The 21,854-nt window shown below is 38.5% G+C and overlaps 1 protein-coding gene across 1 annotated transcript; it reads left to right on the top strand.

Moving 5' to 3' along the window:
- Positions 1-515: 515 nt before the first annotated feature.
- On the top strand, positions 516-5,151 carry LOC134805772 (uncharacterized). Its single transcript, XM_063778998.1, has 4 exons — positions 516-1,194; positions 3,008-3,175; positions 3,225-4,809; positions 5,121-5,151. The coding sequence occupies exons 1-4, from the start codon at positions 516-518 to the stop codon at positions 5,149-5,151; spliced, it is 2,463 nt and encodes an 820-aa protein (XP_063635068.1).
- The last annotated feature ends 16,703 nt before the right edge of the window (positions 5,152-21,854 follow it).

A 21,854-nucleotide genomic window follows, 5' to 3' on the forward strand; every position in this document is an offset into this window, starting at 1 on the left:
CCTTCCCCACCTTGGTGGAATTCGGACTGCACTGCAGCAGTTAAGGAGAGAGACGATGCAGAACGGAGGTATAATGACACCGGACTCACTGCAGATTTTACTTCTTTTAAAAAAATCTCTGCCCAAACCAAACGCCTTCTTAACAAAACAAAAAAGAAGGGATGGAAAGGATTTTGCGAAAGCCTTAATCCCAGAACCCCATCTTCACTGGTTTGGAGAAATATCAAAAAAATTCGAGGACCTTTTAAGTCCGATCCTTCATCATCGTGCGATCCTTCTACCTGGCTGGAAGAATTTGCAAACAAACTGGCCCCTCCATCTGTCCCAGAAGAGTGCTGTATAAATTCAGTTTCCGCTTCACACCTAGTTCCATTAGCCAACTCCTTCTCTATCTCAGAACTCGACATGGTTCTAACCGGTCTCCGTAACAGCTCACCTGAGAAGATGGAATTCTGTATTGCTTCATCCAAAAATTGAACCCCCCTTCCAAAGACCACCTTCTACAACTGTTCAATATGTTCTTCATGTCCGGCGAGGTCCCTGAGTATTGGAAGTCCCAAGTAGTAATCCCAATCTTGAAGTCAGGCAAAGATCCTCGCCAAGCATCTTTCTACCGCCCTATCGCATTATCTGCAATTATAGGAAAGATTTTTGAACACTTGGTGAAGCACAGATTGGAATGGTTGGTTGAGAGTAAAGGAATCCTAGCTAATACCCAATTTGGATTCCGCAAGGGAAGAAGTACCTTGGACAGCTTAACCATTTTAACTTCAGATATAAGACTGGCCCTCTCTAAGAAACAGCAACTTGTTGGGTGCTTCCTAGATATCTCATCTGCTTACGACAATGTGCAACTCCCTCTGCTCAGAGCAAAACTGCTACAGCTGAGCATACCTGCGAGAATTGTACAAATTGTCTGCAGGTTGTTCATGGGAAGAATCATTAAAATTAGAACTGGGAATACCTTCCACCCACCTTTAACAGTATGGCAAGGCCTCCCCCAAGGCTCCGTCCTCAGCCCTCTTCTATATAACCTGTATACATTTGATGTTGAGCAATCTGTCCTCCCCTTCTGCAACATCCTGCAATATGCCGATGACTTGGTTGTCTATACTGCAGTTCACAATTTAGATGATGCATATTCTAGATTGAATGAGGCCCTGGTGTACCTCAAAGACTGGTTGGATGAGCATGGTCTCTCACTTTCACCCTCCAAATGTTGCACAGTCACTTTTACACGACGCCATACCATTCCTAATGTTGTTCTTTAGTACGAAGACCAGATTATTCCCAACAGCAGGAGTGTACAATTTCTGGGTGTTATTTTTGACTCCAAAATGACAGGCGTTCCACATTTAAAGCATGTCATTGACAAATCGACGCTTATCTAAAACAAGTCGGTATCACGAAATAGTCCATTTTGCAAATAAGTATAAGACAAGGCGCAGAATACGCTAAAGTTTATCGTGACTAAGACTCCCGTGTTCTAGTTCAAAAATTTACCACCGTGGCAGCACTGTGCCGTTATGTCATTGGTGGGGAGTCGACGCCATTTTATCTGCAAGACCGCCCGTTGGCCAGTTGAGCCATAGCAATTGACACGGTCACTATGGTTGTTTGTAGACTAACGGCACATCTCGAAATAATACAACAACACACCTTAACCTTTATGTACAATAGTGGCATAACACGAAATAGTCCAGTGGAACAGTGGTAACATTTTGTGCAACACAGAATTATTAGTGGATGGGACACTATCCGTGAAACAGTAAGTACAGATGTTATGACTTAATAAGAAATAAGCGAGTATTCACGAAAATAATGAAAGTTGACTTGTTCACGTAAGCGATATAAGCTCCTATACTACATAAAATTAGTTAATTAGAGGTATACTATACGAATTCAGACCATGTTCATTATAATTAAGCATCTTATAATTTGATTCAAAACGAATACAGTCACTACAGACGATAAATAACTATCATGCTTAATAATCTTACGTGGATATTTTTTATAATAACTGGCATTCTTACGTATTCAAGTAATTATTATCTATTAAATAATAAAATTAACATCTAGTACCCTTATGGGTACTAGACGACAAGACTTATTGAGCAAAAAACTTATAAATCTATGTACAGGTTGACTAAAATAACATACATACAGCGAATGTTACAAAAAATAATTATGTAAACAAAACCTTAATGTCAAGACAGTAAAGTAGTGTATACAATGTCTGTCAGATTATTTTTCTAACATTGGCTGTATCGATCTCTTTGTAGTCGACTGTACTTACTTCACACTTTTCTGTACTTATGCTATTGTATTAAACTACATAAATGTATTTTTTTACGACTAACTAAAGAGTTTTTGCGGCGTTTCTTCTCTTGAAATGTCACTTTTCGAAGCGCTTGTAGAATAAGTCTTATAAAATTGCCCATTGTGTCCCATAATTATTACTTTCATGGACAACTTTGCGTCTGAGAACCAGCCTTTCTTTCGGTAGATTATAACTTGATTATACACTTTGGTTACAGAAATGAACACACGAACAGGAAAAATGTTCCAAAATCTAAAAATCAACCTGAACATTGGAAAAAAACGGCCACCTTGTAGAGCAGATTTGACTGACCATGAAGATTATTCATCAGACGACAGTGTGAAAGATCCCACGTTTACAGACTACCCACGACGTCGTTCATATTCCTCTTCGAGTTCTAGTGAGAATGGCGTAAGTGCACCCCGCAAAAAACGGAAACTACACTCAAAAACCAGCTGCAGTGTACTAAATGAAAAACCAGATATTATGGTATGTGCAAATCCTGAAAATGTCATAAAATTTCAAAAAAATTACAGCACGAATTTTAGGGGCTCGGTAACGGAAAAAGAAAATAATACCTTGATGTTAACTAGCATGAAAGATACAGACTCACAAAATATTGACGTTAAAGGTCGAGATAACACGCATGACAGCACTCAAATATATGCATTTAATGTGACTTCCAAGGAGTGTATTCAAATTCCTCCTCCGAAATCTCCGCCGAAAGCTTCGAGCTTTTCTTCAAGCTCTTCTTCCAGCTCTTCTTCCAGCTCTTCTTCCGGCTCTTCTTCCAGCTCTTCCTCGAGCAGTTCAGAAGATTCCGAAGACGATTCCAACCAAGTCCGAGTGAAGAAGGTCAGTATTTCTAATGAGGTATCCCATATCGCGCCATTATCTTCCCCAGTGTATAATGTTATCGACAACTATCCGAACACTGAACAAATCGAAATACCTTCCTCATGCAACTCCGTTGCTGATAGTGAGGAGGATGACAACACAAATACTCAATTGAGCTCAACTGTGAACGATAAACGAGCTCGGCAGGGTAAACCGAACATCAATATTGTTCCTTACTCTTCCACTGACGACTCTTCCAGTTCAGATAGCGATACCACTCCTTCAAATGGATGTCATAATAATGAAAATGATACAACTGGATCTAACATTGCCGAAAATAACGAGCCTTCTTGTAATAATAAAGGGACACGAAAAAGAAAAGCGGCACCTGAGAGTTGGATTCGCAACACAGCCAAGAGACTGAAAAATAATGGTAAGTCGTATACTTCAAGATCGAACCGTATTGTACCTGAGAAAACATTGAAACCACCCTGTACTATAAAATGTAAGCGAAATTGTACCCAAATCTTCACCGAAACTCAACGCAAAATAATCTTTGAAAATTACTGGGAAATGGGTGACTTGCAGCGACAACGTGAGTACATTTTACGGCATATTTCTCCTATCTACCCAAAATACTCGTACAAAGTTCACAACAGCAACCGTGGTCACAATAATGCATTCTATTTCACTGTAAATCAGCAGAGGATAAGGGTGTGCAAGACATTTTTCAAGGCCACATTAGATATCACAGATCGTGTCATCAGAACTGTAATACAAAAAACTGAGGATGAAAATGACAGTTGTGTTTTATCTTTAGATCAACGTGGTAAGCACACAAATCACAAAACCGTTGACCCGGAAATTAAAGACAGCGTGCGGGAGCACATTAATAGAATCCCTAGAGTAGAAAGCCATTACTGTCGTGCTTGCACTACAAAAGAGTATATCGATGGAGGCAAAAGTATCGCGGACTTACATCGGGATTATACTAAAGAACGAGAATTGAAAAATCTTCCTTATGCGAACTATTTAATGTATAATCATATTTTTAACGAACACAATATTTCATTTTATCAGCCCAAAAAAGACCAATGTGAGGATTGCGTTTCTTATGCGAACTCAACAGAGGCGGAAAAAGCAAAAAATAAAGATAAATTTGATACTCATATAAATGAAAAAATGCTAGCGCGATCTGAAAAGGATAAAGATAAAAAATATAGTTCCAATACTACTATAGTGTGCGTCTACGATCTTCAAGCAACGATGCCGTGCCCAAAAGGGGACGTTTCCACATTTTATTATCTTTCGAAACTGAATGTTTACAATTTCACAATCTGCAACATGAAGGATAACAATGTGTCTTGCTATGTATGGCATGAGGGCGAAGCTAGGCGCGGAGTTGCAGAAATTGGAACTTGTGTTATGAAATACATAGAAGATCTCAAAGTTAAGGCAATTCAACTTAAATCTAAACTTGATGTCATATTTTATTCTGACAACTGCACTGGCCAACATAAAAACCACTTTATGATCGCACTTTACGTATATGTTGTTAATAATTTTGAGCACATAAATTCCATAACACACAAATTTTTGATCAAAGGGCACACTCAAAATGAGGGTGATAGTGCTCACTCAGTTATAGAAAGGCAAGTGAAAAAAGCTCTTAAAACTGGTCCCATATACTCACCAGATCAATATTATTTTATGATTCGGAATGCAAAAAAAACTGGAAAACCATATAAAGTAACAGAGATGATGCATACTGATTTTATCGATATCAAACACATAGCGCCAGGATTGGGGAAAAACTATAAAAAAAACACAGATAACAATGTAGTAAAATTATCAGACATTAAAATAGTGCAAGTAACAAAGGATGAAACAAATAAATATTCTTTCTTATATAAGACTTCATTCAATGAATCAGAAACCTACAAAAGAGTTTTGATTGATACAGGAATAACCAGGAGTTCGAGAAACAACAATGAAAGCTCTATAAAACCGGTTTATCAACAACGGATCCCAGTAGCAGAGGCAAAGAAGAAAGGTCTTCTTGAATTGATTTCCAAAAATATTGTCCCAAGATCTTATAGCAATTTTTATAAAAATTTGTAAGACTGATGCTGTAGACTGATTTGGTCCAGTAGTGAGATTTTTGTTGATTTATTATTAAGAATAAACTAGTAGGATTTTAAACTATATTTAATTTAGTAAGAGTCCTTACACTTGATTTATTATTGCTCAAAAGATCTCATTAAAATAATCCTAAACTAGCAACTGTCAAGGACTTTTAATAATTTAATTTTATCTATGGTGTTACCATGGCTGTGATTAACTATTAGAAGATTATTGTTTTTTTTTCTTTAATAATTTAGAGAAGTATTACTTCTGAAGTTTGTTTATGTTGTAATATGTTTTGATAACGGAGAAATAATTATTTTGTATAAACTTATACTAGACGTTACCTAATAATAGACGCATTTTTATAATTAGAAGTTACTAAAATACAACCATATCCTATGTTACAAACTAAAATATACCGTTATTACCTGTAAAGTTTAATAATTATTATGACACATGTCGTTTTAGGCCATTATTGTTCAAATAAAAAAAACAGTATTAAAGAAATAAAACAAAATAAGTCACTATTCTTTATAAATGTTTTTTTAATGTTTGTTTCAAAGACGAATAATACATTATTGTTCATAAGAAAAATTATCATTCTTGAAACATTTTCTATTGTGACGTTAATGCGCATAAATACTTACTTATTTTGAGTTGTGACTCGATTTCATCGTGTCACAAGTCTAAGTGTGGTATTTCTTTACGGTTTTTTGTATTGATTTATGTTTTATTCATTTTATTTTTGTAGTTTTCGAATTCTTATATAAAAAAGGAATCTGTGACTGTAAGAAGATTTCCGATTGGTTTTTGTAATAAAAAGTTATGAGGAAGTATTTTTCGTGTTTTTTTTAAATGTCTCTTTTGGAAAAACCTATATTTTTAGATACCGAGTTATTTTAGATAAGCGTCGAAATGTGAAAAAGGCTCATACCTACTGCCAAAAACTTGTCTACAATGCCTTAATTCGTAGCCAAATGGACTACGGCTCATTTGTTCTAGAACCATGCAATAAAGTAGCTCTCAAGAAACTAGATGCTATCCAAGCCAAATGTCTTCGGATAATCCTTGGTGCCATGAGATCCTCACCAAAGAATGCCATGCAGGTTGAGTGTGTGGATCCTCCTCTTTGTCGCTGCAGGCAACTCCTTGCAGACAGATATGTTTTGAGGGCATGTTCAATATCCAACCACCCCCTCATTCCTCGCTTACAGGCTCTCTCATCTGTGGTATCTGTAAATGCATATTGGACTCATAAACAAACACCAAGATTTATTAACAGCTTTAGAAAAATTGAAAACCTCCCTTCCTCACTTTATAGCACAGACAAAAATCCAATATTTGAATTTGAATATAATTCTTTAACCTTCCGCCCAAATGTAATTTTAGATTTTAATATCAATAAAAATTATCTAGGAGCTAATATCAAATTAAATAAAGAATTAGAAAAATGGCAACTCCAATAGCTATGTAGGAGCAGCAATTTGGATTCTTCCTTCACAGTCTTCCGTCTTCACTTCAGTTGCATATGTTGAGTCTCACAAAATTCCCAAAGTTATCATATTCTCTGATGCCAAAAGCTGCCTCCAAGCCGTATCTGGTAAACAGCTCAAAATGAAAATGATGTCCCCTTTCATCCTGAAACTTAAACAATTACTATACAGATGTGAAGAAATAGGCTTACAGGTAACATTAGTCTGGATTCCGGGTCACTGTGGGATCAACGGCAATGAGGATGCCGACATGTGGGCTAAACAGGCCACTCTCAATGGATCGGAGACTCATAACATGATTCTCGCATCTGACTTAATGATTAAAGCTCGCCGTGACTTAAGGGACGATTGGCAACAATTATGGGATTCCTCTAGACGACTTGTAGGAAAACACTATGGAAACATACAGCCAGTTATACCTCATAAACCATGGTTCTTCCGTTTTCGCTCTGCATATAAATGGGCCGCGTCTACACTTTGTCGGCTTCGCTTGAGTCACGTTTGCACTCCTGTATTCCTTGCAAAAATTAGGGTGCGGGATAGTTCTTTATGCGACTGCGGTCTTGACGAAGGAACGACGGAACACATTTTTATTTTCTTGCAACAGACTTAACCACTCTTTATATGATGTTTTACCAAAAAATATTCCGCGGCCTATCAATTTTCAAACTCTTCTGGTCCTCATGGATCCTCCCATCACTGGAATTATTCTTAAACACATACAAGAAGATAATATAAAACTTTAACGGCTCTACTTGCTCTACTCTTTCTATAATACTTGTCATCTTATATCTATTGTCCATTTCTTATTTTTCTCCTTATGTTGGCATGCTTCCTAACTGTCAAAACTATCGCCTTTCCCGCTCTTTTTCTAATAAACTGTACATATGTCATGTGTTGTCTGTGATGTCCATAACAATAAATGTTTTTGTTTTAGGTTCCCAGCACAATTCCTATTACCAAATCAAAATTATTCACCGAACATTCTTATCGTGCGTGGTACGTTTTAAAACGTCGTCATTGGCAAAATCCCTCCTGCCAATACACACAAGAGGGGAAAGCCATTAAAAAAAAACGCATTTTATTTAGCAATCGTTAAGACCCCCACGTCAGCGTTAAAATTTAGCGAACTGGGCTTACGTTAGCAGGTGGTTTGGTGCAACCCGCCCTAAGAGAGGTAGAGCTGGGTCGTGCCAAAAAACGGTTCTACAATGATTTACAAGCAGACCTACCTAAGTTTGTTAGTACATAAACTATCATTTGCCATCACATACGATTTATACTAACTTTACTAATATGAATTTACATTAATGCTTCTAGGATAGAAGGAAACGTCACCAACCTTTGGACATGGGTTACTGCCAGTTCAAGTCCGTTGTGCGATCCTCCGCTGAGCCGGAGCCAATTACAGCAGCAGGCGACTGACCCATCACCGCGGAGTAGCGCAGAAGGACTAAGGCTTCAATTTGAAAGTGGCATCTCCTCCATCCAGCAGAAGACCAAAACTTCCATGGCAAACTGTTCAGCAGGCACAAACAACCTTTGGTGTTTATGGACAGATTTCCATATCTAAAATACACCCAGTCAGCAGCTGGAAATTCCAAGAGTGGACTTATCTCTCAGCTCTGACTATTCCCACCCAACCACATTGTTTCACCAGCAGATATCTGTGGCAAAATAACTACTGCGTGAGCTTCCTAGCTCATGGGCGCAGCGGCTACTGCCTATCCAAGACTCAGGTCGATGTTACCAGAGCACGATGTACTTCGATTCTTTTTCTGTGTAAGAGATGCCCATCCAGGGCGAAGACCAACCAGGAAATGATCTCAAGCCTAACTGTCCCTCGGATAACACAATCAAAATAACAGTGACTAATGAAATTCATGGAATAATTTTATATGTAAGTTCAACATACAGAAATAAACCATATTTAATTATCTAAACATATTTCAACCTTTTTTGTATTTATTATAAATTAAGTTCTGATTTAAATATTTAATTAATATTATTCCATCAATTTAGGATTTAATTTGAAGTAGCAACACCATCAGCTTCAGCTTGGCCAAATGGTTGTCATATGTATTGTTGCTACATCAATGACTTCCTTGCCATAAAACAAAACTATACTATATTCGAGACAATCCTAAAAACGTTAAACTGAATTATCCATGCAAAATGCAGTGTCACAACATACAGCATTTTCAATACATGTCAAGACATTCGTATACTGCTCAGTATTATAGCTTGGAGGTAGATATACGACACAACACAAAAATTTCAAATCCTTATAAGTAAAGGCAGGGACACACTTATCCCACGTACGCAACGTATGCAATGCATTATGACATCTGAACCCTGAAATTTGTATGCTTAGAAACATACTTGTCATACGCAACGCAACGCATGACAAGTATGTTTCTAAGCATACACATTTCAGGGTTCAAATTCAAATTCAAAATGTTTTATTTGCAAATATAGGCAGTACATACAGTGATGGTAATCTTACAATAAGTGGTGTCGCTATATTTGACCAACAGGCATGCAAAAAACATATGTACATATGTAGAAATGATTTCAATCTTAAGCATATTGTTGTATGTTTAAGATTAAAATCACTCCAAGATATAGGTTGCCTTAAATCTAAATTAAAATAATGTGCAGTAACTATGAATAGAAATCAATATCAAGGAATTAAAATGGATGTCAAAGTTTAAATCTATATAGTAAATAAGAATACAAAAGTCAAAATGAGAAAAAATAAAAAGTAAATATTCAAATAATCCGAGAGACAATAGTAGCATTTATCTGTTTGAATTCACTGGTATTCTTATTTTTAATTGTGTCAGGTAGTTTATTATAAATTTTGCTTCCCAAACAAATCACACTCTTTAATTTAAGGGCAGTATTAGCTAATTCGGTATGAAAATCGATTTGTACTATTCTTTTCTTTCGTGAATGCGTTGCTTTTTTAAAAAGCGTGGGATTTGTTTTAACAAAGACAGCAATTTCATAGATAAAGAGCGAAGGTAGAGTAAGCAATTTTAAACTTTTGAAATGTGGGGCGCAGCTATCAAGTATTTTTAAGCCACATATTGATCTTCTGCACCTTTTTTGGGCTTTAAAGACTAATTCTCTATTAGTAGAGTTACCCCAAAAGATAATTCCATACCTCAAAGTAGACACAACATAACCATGATACGCAGCCATAACCGCATCCCTACTGACTATCTTTGGAAGTCTAGATAACGCATATGAGTATATATTTAGTTTTCTACAGACTTCTTCGGTATGCGGCTTCCAGGTTAATTGACTGTCTATTTTAATACCTTAGAATTTGGTTACATTTACAGACTCTATTTCAGTTCCTAGGTACATTTGATTGGAAGAGGAATTTTCCTTTGGTAAAAGTGTATAATTTTTGTTTTGTTGATATTGATTAATAAATTATTATAGGGAAGCCATTCAATAATATTACATAATGCCATGTTAATTTCAGATTCATAATTATTATCATTATCACATTCAATAATTACAGTGCTATCATCAGCGAATAAGACCATTGGATATTTTACATGTTTAGGGAGATCATTGATGTAAATTAGAAACAAAAGGGGACCTAGAACACTCCCTTGAGGGACTCCGTAGACTATTTTGCGTCTATTGGACACAAACGATCTTTCCTTTTTGGTTTTTGGACATATTTGCACAAGTTCAGTTACCTGTTCTCTGTCGCTAAGGTATGATTTAAGCAGATCAAGAACATTGCCACGTATGCCGTAAGAGACCAATATTTTTTTTTCAGTTGTCAGATGTCATAATGCATTGCATAACGTTGCGTACGTGGGATAAGTGTGTCCCTGCCTTAATTGTTGCAAATAACAACTCCATATCTGGTAAGCCCATCGATGTCATGAAGGACACGCATTGAGTCGGTAGCGCTCGCGTGCGGCCAGCAGCACCCCGCCCCAGCCGGCGTCGCCCGCGCGGTCTCGTCGCGCCACGCGCCACCCACTGGGGAAGAGCTCAGCGTCGCGCACGGAGCTTGTCAAGAAGGTTTCAGTAAGGCCAATGATGTCAAACTTACAAATGGTAACATTTTTAACAAACATGTCAGTCTTAGATCGCAGTCTCCGAATATTTTGGTAATAAAATAAAAGTTTTTTTATGAGCCGGGAGCGCGCCGCTGACGCGGCTTTTCCCCCGGCCCGAACGAAAGTTCTGTCGCCAATATTTGACACATATTCCTTCGGCCCAGTTATTAGCTGACAGCACCAGCTCAGAGAACTTTGTGGGCACTCCAAGTTTAAATGACGAATAGTTCCCACGGGGCTTAAGGGATTCAACCGTACACACATCAGTTTCAGCAAGCTATACAAAGCCTATCTTTTTCTGATATTATCTCGTCATCCAATAATACGAACAGTGCCTTTAATAACTTCCATAATATAATTAATCTATTTTTTAATCTGTGCTTTCCTTTAAAAAAAGTGAGAATAAATGCAAGTTGCAAACCTAAGTGTATCACTGTAGGATTAAAAAAAGCTATAAAGACAAAAAGAAAACTATACTATCAATGCATTCATTCATCTGACAACATGCATAAAGCAAAATATAAGAAATACTCAGCTCTACTAAAAAAGTGCATTAAGAAGTCACATAGGTTACAGAATCACAATTATATATATAAAGCGGATAATGTAGGGAAAGCAACGTGGTCAGTTATAAACAGTCATATAGGGCAGCGCCAGCCAAGCCATTTCACTGACAGTATGATTTTTGACGGTCAACAAATTACTGATGCAAAAGAAATGGCAAATAAACTAAATCATCAATTCACTACTGTAACAGACAACGTACACAGTAACACAAGCAAATACCAATATAAATTACATAACTTAGATTCAACACTCTACTTATATCCGACAAGCCCAGTTGAGGTTGCAAGAGTAATTACGACACTTAAAAACTCTAAAGCAGCTGGTTATGATGAACTACCCACGTCAATTATAAAAGAAAATACTACAGTGTTTGCTTTTGTACTAAGTCATTTGATAAACTTGTCAATGGCTGAAGGCGTCTTTCCTGACAAACTTAAGCTCACTATTATTAAACCATTACTGAAAAAGGGTGCCACAACCGATCCATTAAACTATAGACCCATAGCTCTAATACCAATATTATCCAAAATTTTTGAAAAGATTTTGCATAAAAGAATGACAGATTTTTTGGAAAAACATAATATTTTATCAAAAGATCAATTTGGTTTCCGTAAAAATAAATCTACAACATTAGCTGTACTAGATCTTATGGAAAATGTTTTGAATTGTAGGAATAATAGAATACCTGTCACTGGCATTTTTATGGACATGTCAAAGGCTTTTGACAGAGTAGATCATAACATATTATTAACAAAACTATACCACCTTGGTATTAGAGGGAACTGCCATGAATGGGTAAGAACTTACTTAAACCAGCGTGTGCAATGTACAGAAATACCGAAATATGACGATACCACAAAAATTTTAATAAAATATAGATCCGATTGTCTTAAAGTTACAACTAGCGTCCCTCAAGGCAGCGTCCTTGGACCATTGCTTTTTCTTGTTTATATTAACGACTTGCCATCTCTTACTAATCACAAGATGACGCTTTTTGCTGATGACTGTTCTATAGTAGTTAGATATGAGCGCCGATAGGCATTTAGCCGGCGGCGGCGCGCCGGTCAAAATCGGTCGGCGGCGGCGGCGAATCGGCGGCGTGGCCTTGAAACACCTTTGATTAATGAAAAAATAATTAAAACCAAAATTTTACCGAATTTACACGTTTTTGCTGTAAGAAAGTTATAAAATAAGTGCATTTTTCAATTGCAAGCAAAATTTATTGAATAAAGGTACGAAAAAAGTTTTATATAGTATAAACGGTATCGAGCGGCATCAGAGGCGGTCTTAATCTTGGCGAGGCCCTGGCCGGAAGATCTTTGCGAGGCCCTTATCTATTGTGCTAAGGGGTCATCCATTAATTACGTCACAAGAATTTCTAGGTTTTTTTACCCCTCCCCCCTCCTTGTCACACTTGGTCACATTTGGCAAGCCCCTCCCCCCTGGTGTGACGTCACATTTCTTCACCGAAATCGGCAAATATTTATTTAATATTTTTGACAAAAGAAATATTAGTAATTTTATAACCCAAACTGATTAAGAAATAAAATTAAACGAATAAAAACGATTCTCGTTTCAAAAACTTGTTATTTAAATGTATATTAGCGTATAAAATAATTTAAATAAATTTTCGATTACTGATGAAGTTAAAGTGACGTCACAAAGTTTGTGACTCCTCCTCCCCCTTGTCACACATGTCACATTTTCGTGACCCCCTCCCTCCCCCTAAACGTGTGATGTAATAAATGGATGACCCCTAAGCAAAAAGTAGCGGATTGACTGTATCAGGAAACATCTGGTCGACTGTCCAAAGAGCCGAAGTGAGGAAAATCAAGCTCCGTTATTAACCAATATCGACCCAACAAACCGGTTTATGTCAAAAAGTGAGGCCCAAGGCCGAGCTCCACCTAACACCGAAGACCAGATTCCGACGCCTTCCCATCCGAGGCCAGAGGCTGAGCTGCAGGTAAGCATACAGCTTAGAATCGAACGCCAAGTGTGAGCTTGGCTGACGGCCGAATGCGCGGAGTGCCGATTACGGCGCGCTTCTGTGCGAGGACGAAGGCCAAGCTGCAAGAGGGCAGAGCTTGGAATTGGTCCAGTGTAAGCAAGACCGAAGGCCGATAAAGACCGTGGCCACAGTGTTAAAGACCTCTGGGGCTCTCCTGTAGCTGCATTCGTGGGAGGCCAAAGGCCGTGCTGCAGTGGAGCTAAGATTGGAGAAGAACCAAGCATTTTAAAGGCGAGGTCAAAAGTTACGCTCCAAACAGGGCCGAAAACTTGGAGGTTCAGATAGCGGCTTACTTCTATGCGAGCGATGCGAGGCCAAAGATTGGTCTGCGAGAGAGCAAAGCTTGAAATTTGAACAATGGCCAAGCTTAAAATGAGACCTGATTCCGTTTCCGATGCCTTCCGTGCAAAGCCAACGGCCGGACCTTTGGGCGTGAAAACGCTTAATATCTGAAATTAACCCCCTTTTACACCTTTTTAAGACATTTAAACCATGCTTGCAATAATTGAATTCGCGGTGAATGACGGATGAGCTAGCCAGCTGGCAAAATTAGTCATTTCGTTGCTCTAACACTAGTAGCGCGGTTACCAAACAGAAAAGTTTGAATTTACCATCGATATTTTAGAATTATATGGTCCTAAAATACCTTTTGAATGTCTATAAGCTATTCAGACTGGCGCCGTTAAAGATCTAAACTAGATAAAATATATATTATATGATTCTGAAAGTAGTAGTATCTAACAAGGTCACGCCGATGCCACGCCGATAGCGCAGCGTCGGCGGCGGCGGCGCGTAAATTTTGTCGGCGGCGGCGGCGCGCCGGCGCGGCGCTCATATCTAATAGTAGTACAAGAAAAAGATACCCAAAATTATGAGAATGAAATCAACCAAGTCTTTAATGATGTAAACTTGTGGCTAGTTAATAATAATCTAAAAGTTAATCTACTTAAGACAAAATTTATGGAATTTTATGCACCACAAGGTAAACCGAGGAATATAAACTATGATGGTCATGCGATTGAATGTGTGTCATCAATTCGTTTCTTAGGTGTTAAGCCCGCTTGCGACGCGTTGGAGGTGGACCGTCGAGGAAGAGGAGTGTCGGTATTCCGGTGAGCCGTTCTCCCTATCTTCGGCGGCCAAGGTGGGATCGCAGGGGAAGAGGCGTGATGGTATTACGATGCGCCACTCTCCCTATCCCCTGCGAACTTGGCGGGGCCGTTCCGCTGTAGCGGCGTTTGTGGGGCTGCAGAGGAAGAGGAGTGTCGGTGTTACGATGTGCCGTTCTCCCAGTCCTCTGCAGCCGAATTGTGGTTCTGCGGCAGAACCATAGACCTGATCTGTCGCCGGGTGCCGGAGAACTTTCTGGCGCCCGTGGCTTCCTTGTGGCGGGCTCGGGGGGGTCCGCTACAGTGCAGAACGGAGGCCAAGGAGGAAGGCGCGTCAAACCATCTGGCGCGCCTAGCGTGAAGGGCCTTCGGGCATTCGCGAAGGAGCCGCTCGTGGGCGGCTGCCGCCGGTGGGGTCGCGGATGAGTACGCAAGCGTTCCTGTAACCCCACCAATAGGGCGGCGAGGCGGCATATGGGGGGTTTTTAGTGGGTATACCGTGGGCCTCATTAGCCTAGACGGGAGTCCCACATAACCACTCGGGTCACCCCCCGCACCCGGGTGGTATGCGGAATGCATTTTCCCCCTAATTAAAAAAAAAGGGTAGCACTGTCTGGAATGAGTTGTTGCTGCTGTTTGGGGCTAGGTGCAGTCAATATGTTAGGGGAACTTACTCTACCAACGGAGTTGCCGGTTGTCGAAATAAGCAAGTTCAATTTAGATGTCTCAGGTTTGGGTGGTAAATGTGCAGATATATTTGCCGGCTGCGTTTTCTTACATGTGCTAGACGGTGCTACAGATGACGATAGGGTGGTGAACTCATTTAGTCTAGCTAACAGCGCTGTCTGGGTACTCTGGGTGTTTAGAAACTCATTCATCAATTGTGTAAGCTGTCTTGGGCATGACGGCATCTAAGAGCCACGAAGGGTCGCGTCAGTAAAGAGAGCTTTAAGCTCTTCCCTTATAATTGTTTTCAGCGTCGCACCCCCGCATGCACACTTAGGCAACTCGTCCACTCGATGAATATTTATTTATTTATTTATTTTAATCTTTATTGCACAATGCATGAAGGTACAAATGGCGGACTTAATGCCTTAAGGCATTCTCTACCGTTTATAGTTAAAAACACTAATAAAAAAACATTAAACATTAATATTCTGTGAGTTCTGTGGCTTGTACTGTCCTCGTCCTATGGTGACATCTTCAAAGCCATTCTCTAAGTCCAAAACCGAGGTATCAACTATTTCAGCAATTGAACTGCCATTACCCAAGTTGCTTAAGCTAGGAAAGAGACGTACAGGTGTTTGTGTTTCCAGTTTTCGGTATTGTACGTCGGCAATCCATACAAATCCAGCAATTGAGGTCCTCATTTGACAAAGTTAGGTACATATCCAAAGTCAATCCTGCACACAATAAATCGTATGATTGACCGCATTTATTGCATTTCATGTATCTGCCATCATCGGCTTCCAATTGACAACCAGCACACAAAGCCATATTTGATGAGACCGTTAAGTATGTTGGTTATGATAATTATGTCAACTCGCTGTGGTTTCCGAACGCACCCTTCCGCTGACAGTAGGTACGCAATTTATGATGTTGGTATGCGTGGACATGTGTCAATCGCTAGTCTGTCACTGTCAAGGTGTCAACGTCAGTTTGCACAAACAGCTGTGTACGTCACTGTGTTATCCCGTTATGTTTGGCGAAATTTAGTGATTTTAACTATAAACGGTTTTCTGTGTACTTTACCGTGGTCTAAAACGTTGAAATTAGGGCTTCCAAATACCGGACTTCTTTCAATACCGGTATTAATACCGAAACTGTCTTCATCAATACCGGGATCCCGGGATCCCGGTATTGACTATGAATCGCCTAAAAATTTTGAATTATATTTAAGAAAGGCTCACTGTAACACCAGATATGTATGTTCTTAGCTTAGGCACCGAATAAATAATAGTACTAGGTACAGAAGACTCACTCTCTAACAAAATGCGTCTGTTACGATCAGGACAGATATGGCCGCTAGGTGGCGACAGCGCCACGCGCGGCTTAAGGGTAGCCACCAAAATTGGTGTGGAACGGATGTATTTGTAGCTACCTGTTGCAAAGCGACGAAATCGCGGAGTGGGCCACGCCTGGCTTAGGATATTAAACAATAATCGCCATCTGCAATAATTATCATTTCATCCTCCAGGTTGGCAATCATTTTAACCGCCTTGTTGGCTTCACCAGTCACATTTTTAGGTCAACCTATAAACCAGCCAATAAATATTCGAAATTGACACCAAAAATTCGTGTGCCATACTACAGTTCATTTCTTTCCATTGTTTGATAAAATTTTAAGAACTAATTATATTAATATAATATCCTGAACATCAGAATTCATTACCAAATATTTATCTAACGCATATCCACAGATCTTGTTTCAATTAAATGATCTACTTTAATTAAATGGGCAAGTAATCTTCTTAATACAGCCGAATTTGATCATTTTAGTTGATTTTAACGTTATAATCGGCACATTTTCCTTGTTTTTGAAAATACCGGGATCCCGGTATTGCATTAAAAAACACCGGTATTGAAAAATGCGTTTAAACAGACGGGATCCCGGTATTTCGGGATCCCGGGATCCCGGTATTGGAAGCCCTAGTTGAAATGTGGCGCACCGTAGTTGAATTCGATGTGTTTTGGTCCGCGGGGTGACCTACCCTACACCACTGTTGTTCACTTCACCACAATATTCGTAAGCTTTTATCACTTATTTATAATTAAAATTTAGCGAGCACTCTCTTTCAAATGTTTATCTGGCCGGGGTTGCCAGGCTAATCCCTAGAATAATAATGATTGATTCTTGTTCAGAATCGTTTGTAGTTATTTGTAGTTGTTTTCATTTCTTTTGTATTTGCCAAATAACCCCAAAAAATTTGATTTGATTTCACTACGAGAGCTGTTTTCATGACAATTCAATAATAAGTGAAAAATCTGGAAAATTCGACACTTTAATGATTGATTCTTGTTCAGTATCGTTTGTAGTTATTTGTAGTTCTTTTCATTTCTTTCTTAGTTGCCAAATAACCCCACAAAAATTGATTTGATTTCACTACGAGAGCTTTTTTCATGACAATTCCATAATTCGTGAAAAATTTGGAAAATTCTACACTTTAACGATTGATTCTTGTTCAGAATCGTTTGTAGTTATTTGTAGTTCTTTTCATTTTATTCGTAGTTGCCATATAACCCCACAAAATTTGATTTGATACATTTGTGAGCTAATAATAAACTACAGCGCACCCAGATATTGTTTCAACAACCGTTAACGCAGACAGCACCACGTTGGTATACTTAGTTACCTGTAGTAAATTACCGGTGAACAGACATATTCAGCACTACACAGCAATATGCGCGACAGTTTATTTATTATACGTATAGCTTAATTATAGTTTTACACGCTTCCTTAAATTCACAGTCGCTATAAAAGTTTCATTTCTATTTTATAATAACTTATTTTAGTGTTTTTGGCTTAATTTCTGTTCACCGACCCGTTTCTTGAAAGGTAAAAGCATTAAATAGTATTTAAACTGAATAAGACGTTGAAATGTGCCCTATAGTAATACTATTAGCGTAAAAATAGTTCTTTTCTCGACCAAAATATAGTTTAAATACCAGAAGTGTACCTTATAAAGATGTTTATGTGCTCAGAGCTATAAATTAAGTCCACAATGGGTCCATCATACCTGTGCTATTTGGGTCATTCGTCTCCCTCCCTTTTATTGAAAAAAAAAATTTTCAAACTGATAACTTATTGTCGGTTATTTAGCAACTACATCGGTTTTTTTTTTCTTTTTCTTACGTTCTTTATCCTCGTCGCCATTGTGACGGCTAGGTTCCGTTGTATTACAAGGTGATAAATAAAACTCAGTTGGTCAGTCAGGTGCTTTGCGACCCGCCCGCACGCCATGACAGTTGACAATAGAATGTCGACTTGCAGGTAGTTCGCACTGCACTTTTATTGTGTAAACGTCACAGATATAAACGATATTTATCAAAAAAAAAATTTTCATGGGTGGATGTCTTCCATGGGCCCTGGTGAGCTTGTAGAAGTAGGAGGACGAATGAACGGTGAGCGATACCTTGAGGTATTGCGTGACGTAATGATGCCATCAGTTCGCGTCGCCTACCCTGAGGGCCAAATTTATTTAGTGCAAGACAATAGTGCCGTGCATCGTTGGCGTATAGTGCAAGACTGGTTGTCTTCTCAGGCGGACATTACAGTCTTCGATTGGCCTTCTAAAAGTCCTGACCTGAACCCAATTGAGAACTTGTGGGGTCAAATGGTGCTTAACTGGGACCCTACCCAAGTCAGATCCATAAAAAAACCAAGACGACGAAGTTCACAGGACCTGGGAATTGTTGAGGAACTCGAACGCTTGTTCAAACATGGTGGCGAGCATGAAAAGCAGACTCAAACAAGTCGAAGAAAGTAATGGATACCCTCTTCGCTATTGATTAATTAAATTTGTGTTATGGGTATTTCTCCACTATTGGCGAAATAATTATGTTAGCAAATTAATAAAACTCCCGTGAGTCTCAGACATGTTGAAATTCATGTATGTATAGGGTTACTCCCGTCATTATATAAGGTCATTATACAAGGTAAAGTTAATGACGTGGTAACTGTATGTAAGTATTGAAATAAATTAAAATAACGAAACTTATTAGAAAGTAATCACATTTTTTTTTTAATACAGTTAACTTTATGGATGAGTCAGATTGTTCAAATATTAACTCATTATTTTTTCCCTAACTAACAGGCCTCGATAATAGTCTTCATAACAAAAAAAGAGACCCACGGTTTCAAAAACAGTTCCCTGTAATTTAAAATAATATAAGCACAATCGTATCGTCATATTTTAGACAGTAATATAATTTAGAAACTGCGGTTGCAAACAGTTTTTTTTTTTATAAAATGCATGTTTAAACCCTTAAACAGGCCTGACGCATAAAAAACCCGGTGGTTTTTATATGCCCACTGCTCGTTACCAATGGTGCTACGTGGTCCTTATATGGCCACTGCCTTGTTAGCCATACAGAGTAGTTTTAAGGGTAAGTCATGTGCACATCACATTTACACTTGCGTCACAAAATGCACTAACTGCCAGCACTTTCTTGGCTCGCATGGATGTCGTGGCTCGTAAGATTGACCGTTGAATAAATATTTAATTTAAAAACCAAAGGAAAATATATTACTTTTGTACTATGAGGGTTCATTCATAGTAATGAATCTTACCCTTAAATGTCATGTAAAACTCCCTGCAGGGCAGAGGCCACTTATAAACCACTCGAACGTGCCCCAGACGGGCAGAGGGATCATACAAACCACAAACTTTTAGATCGAATATTTTATCAGAAAACAATAACTAAGGAAAGTTATGACTTACTACACATACATTATCTAATAATCTACAATAAAAATACAAAACAAAATACTTACAGTACTTTTTTTCGGCGTAGCGAACTTATACAGCGGGAGAAACGTACAAAAACTGCCATTTGTTGTCGATTTGAACTTGACAACTAAATTGTCAAAGAAATTTGTTTTGACACCTGTCATTTTTTTACGTTCCGATATCACCCACTTAATAGACTTTACGTCAATGACATTTTGCGGTCGTTGTATTTACTCAGCTCGCCAAAAAAAATCATTTGCTATGTGGTACTTATAGATACACTACCTGTTTAAGGGATAATTTATCGGCAATTTAAAATTAACTAAACAGGGAATTGTATCGAATCCGGCCCATTTAGTGGAGAAAGCCCTTGTCTTAAAATTGTTTTAAAGTGCCGACGGTTACAGGAGATGAATATTGTTATCTTTGATAACATGTGGTTTCTCGCTGTAACGTCAAAGTTCGTTTAGATTATTTCAATCAGAAAGAAAAGTAACGTTGTGGTATATTGTCATATAACATGGTCCAATCTAAAATTGATTCTAATTTACGTCTACAAGGTTTCCTTTGGTCAACTAAATTGTAACTGAAAGTATTTTTAGGGTTCCGTACCCAAAGGGTAAAACGGGACCCTATTACTAAGACTCCGCTGTCCGTCCGTCCGTCCGTCCGTCTGTCCGTCCGTCCGTCCGTCCGTCTGTCACCAGGCTATATCTCACGAACCGTGATAGCTAGACAGTTGAAATTTTCACAGATGATGTATTTCTGTTGCCGCTATAACAACAAATACAAAAAACAGAATAAAATAAAGATTTAAGTGGGGCTCCCATACAACAAACGTGATTTTTGACCGAAGTTAAGCAACGTCGGGCGGGGTCAGTACTTGGATGGGTGACCGTTTTTTTTTGCCGTTTTTTGCATTATGGTACGAAACCCTTCGTGCGCGAGTCAGACTCGCACTTGCCCGGTTTTTTTCTATTATTAGTGACGTAACTAATTAGCCCTTTACGGCCGGGAAAAATATTTTGCAAAAACTCATGAAAAATGCATGTGAACCGTTTTCATTTGTTATAAAATACACGTAAAAAATGATTAACAAAATCCAACGACCCTTCATCATAAAAAAAATCGCATGCACGAAAGTGACGTTCAAGAATTATCTGTAAATGCACGAACGTGCAAATTCATTTGGATTTGTAAAATAATATGAAAAAAAACGCAACATTTTACACAACAATACACTAGTATAATAATAAGTCCTTAATTTTACATAATCATCACAGTTCTCTATAAGAATCAACACCGAAACGATTATAGAATGATTGAAAACAATAATCAACAATTATAAAGTAATCTCAATTCAACTACATACATCATATGGAAATCCTTGAAAAAGTTCTCATAAAATGAATATTGATTCATTCACAAGTAAAAAGAAAGTATTGGCATGTGTTTAATATAAATTTAAAAGTGGAAAAATTACTGTCTTGGGTCAGACTTGAGCTCACGGCCTCTGGATCGATACTCCAGCGCTCTGCCATCTGAGCCACCAAGACCTCATCCATAGCCAGCAAATCTTTCCACCATATTACAGGTCAAGGGGACCCTTAATAGCATCGTTCGCAGACGTTTCTGCTTGTTAAAAATTAAAATTAATATGGGTAGCACATCGTAACTGGTGAATTTCCAATATGACTTGGAACTCCGGTAGCCGTTTAAGTAGTGTAACACTCTTGCGGTAGATGTCGATAAGGGTCCCCTTGACCTGTAATATGGTGGAAAGATTTGCTGGCTATGGATGAGGTCTTGGTGGCTCAGATGGCAGAGCGCTGGAGTATCGATCCAGAGG

This window comes from Cydia splendana, unplaced genomic scaffold (genome assembly GCF_910591565.1).
Source record: "Cydia splendana unplaced genomic scaffold, ilCydSple1.2 scaffold_59_ctg1, whole genome shotgun sequence".
In the NCBI taxonomy this organism is placed as follows: domain Eukaryota; kingdom Metazoa; phylum Arthropoda; class Insecta; order Lepidoptera; family Tortricidae; genus Cydia; species Cydia splendana.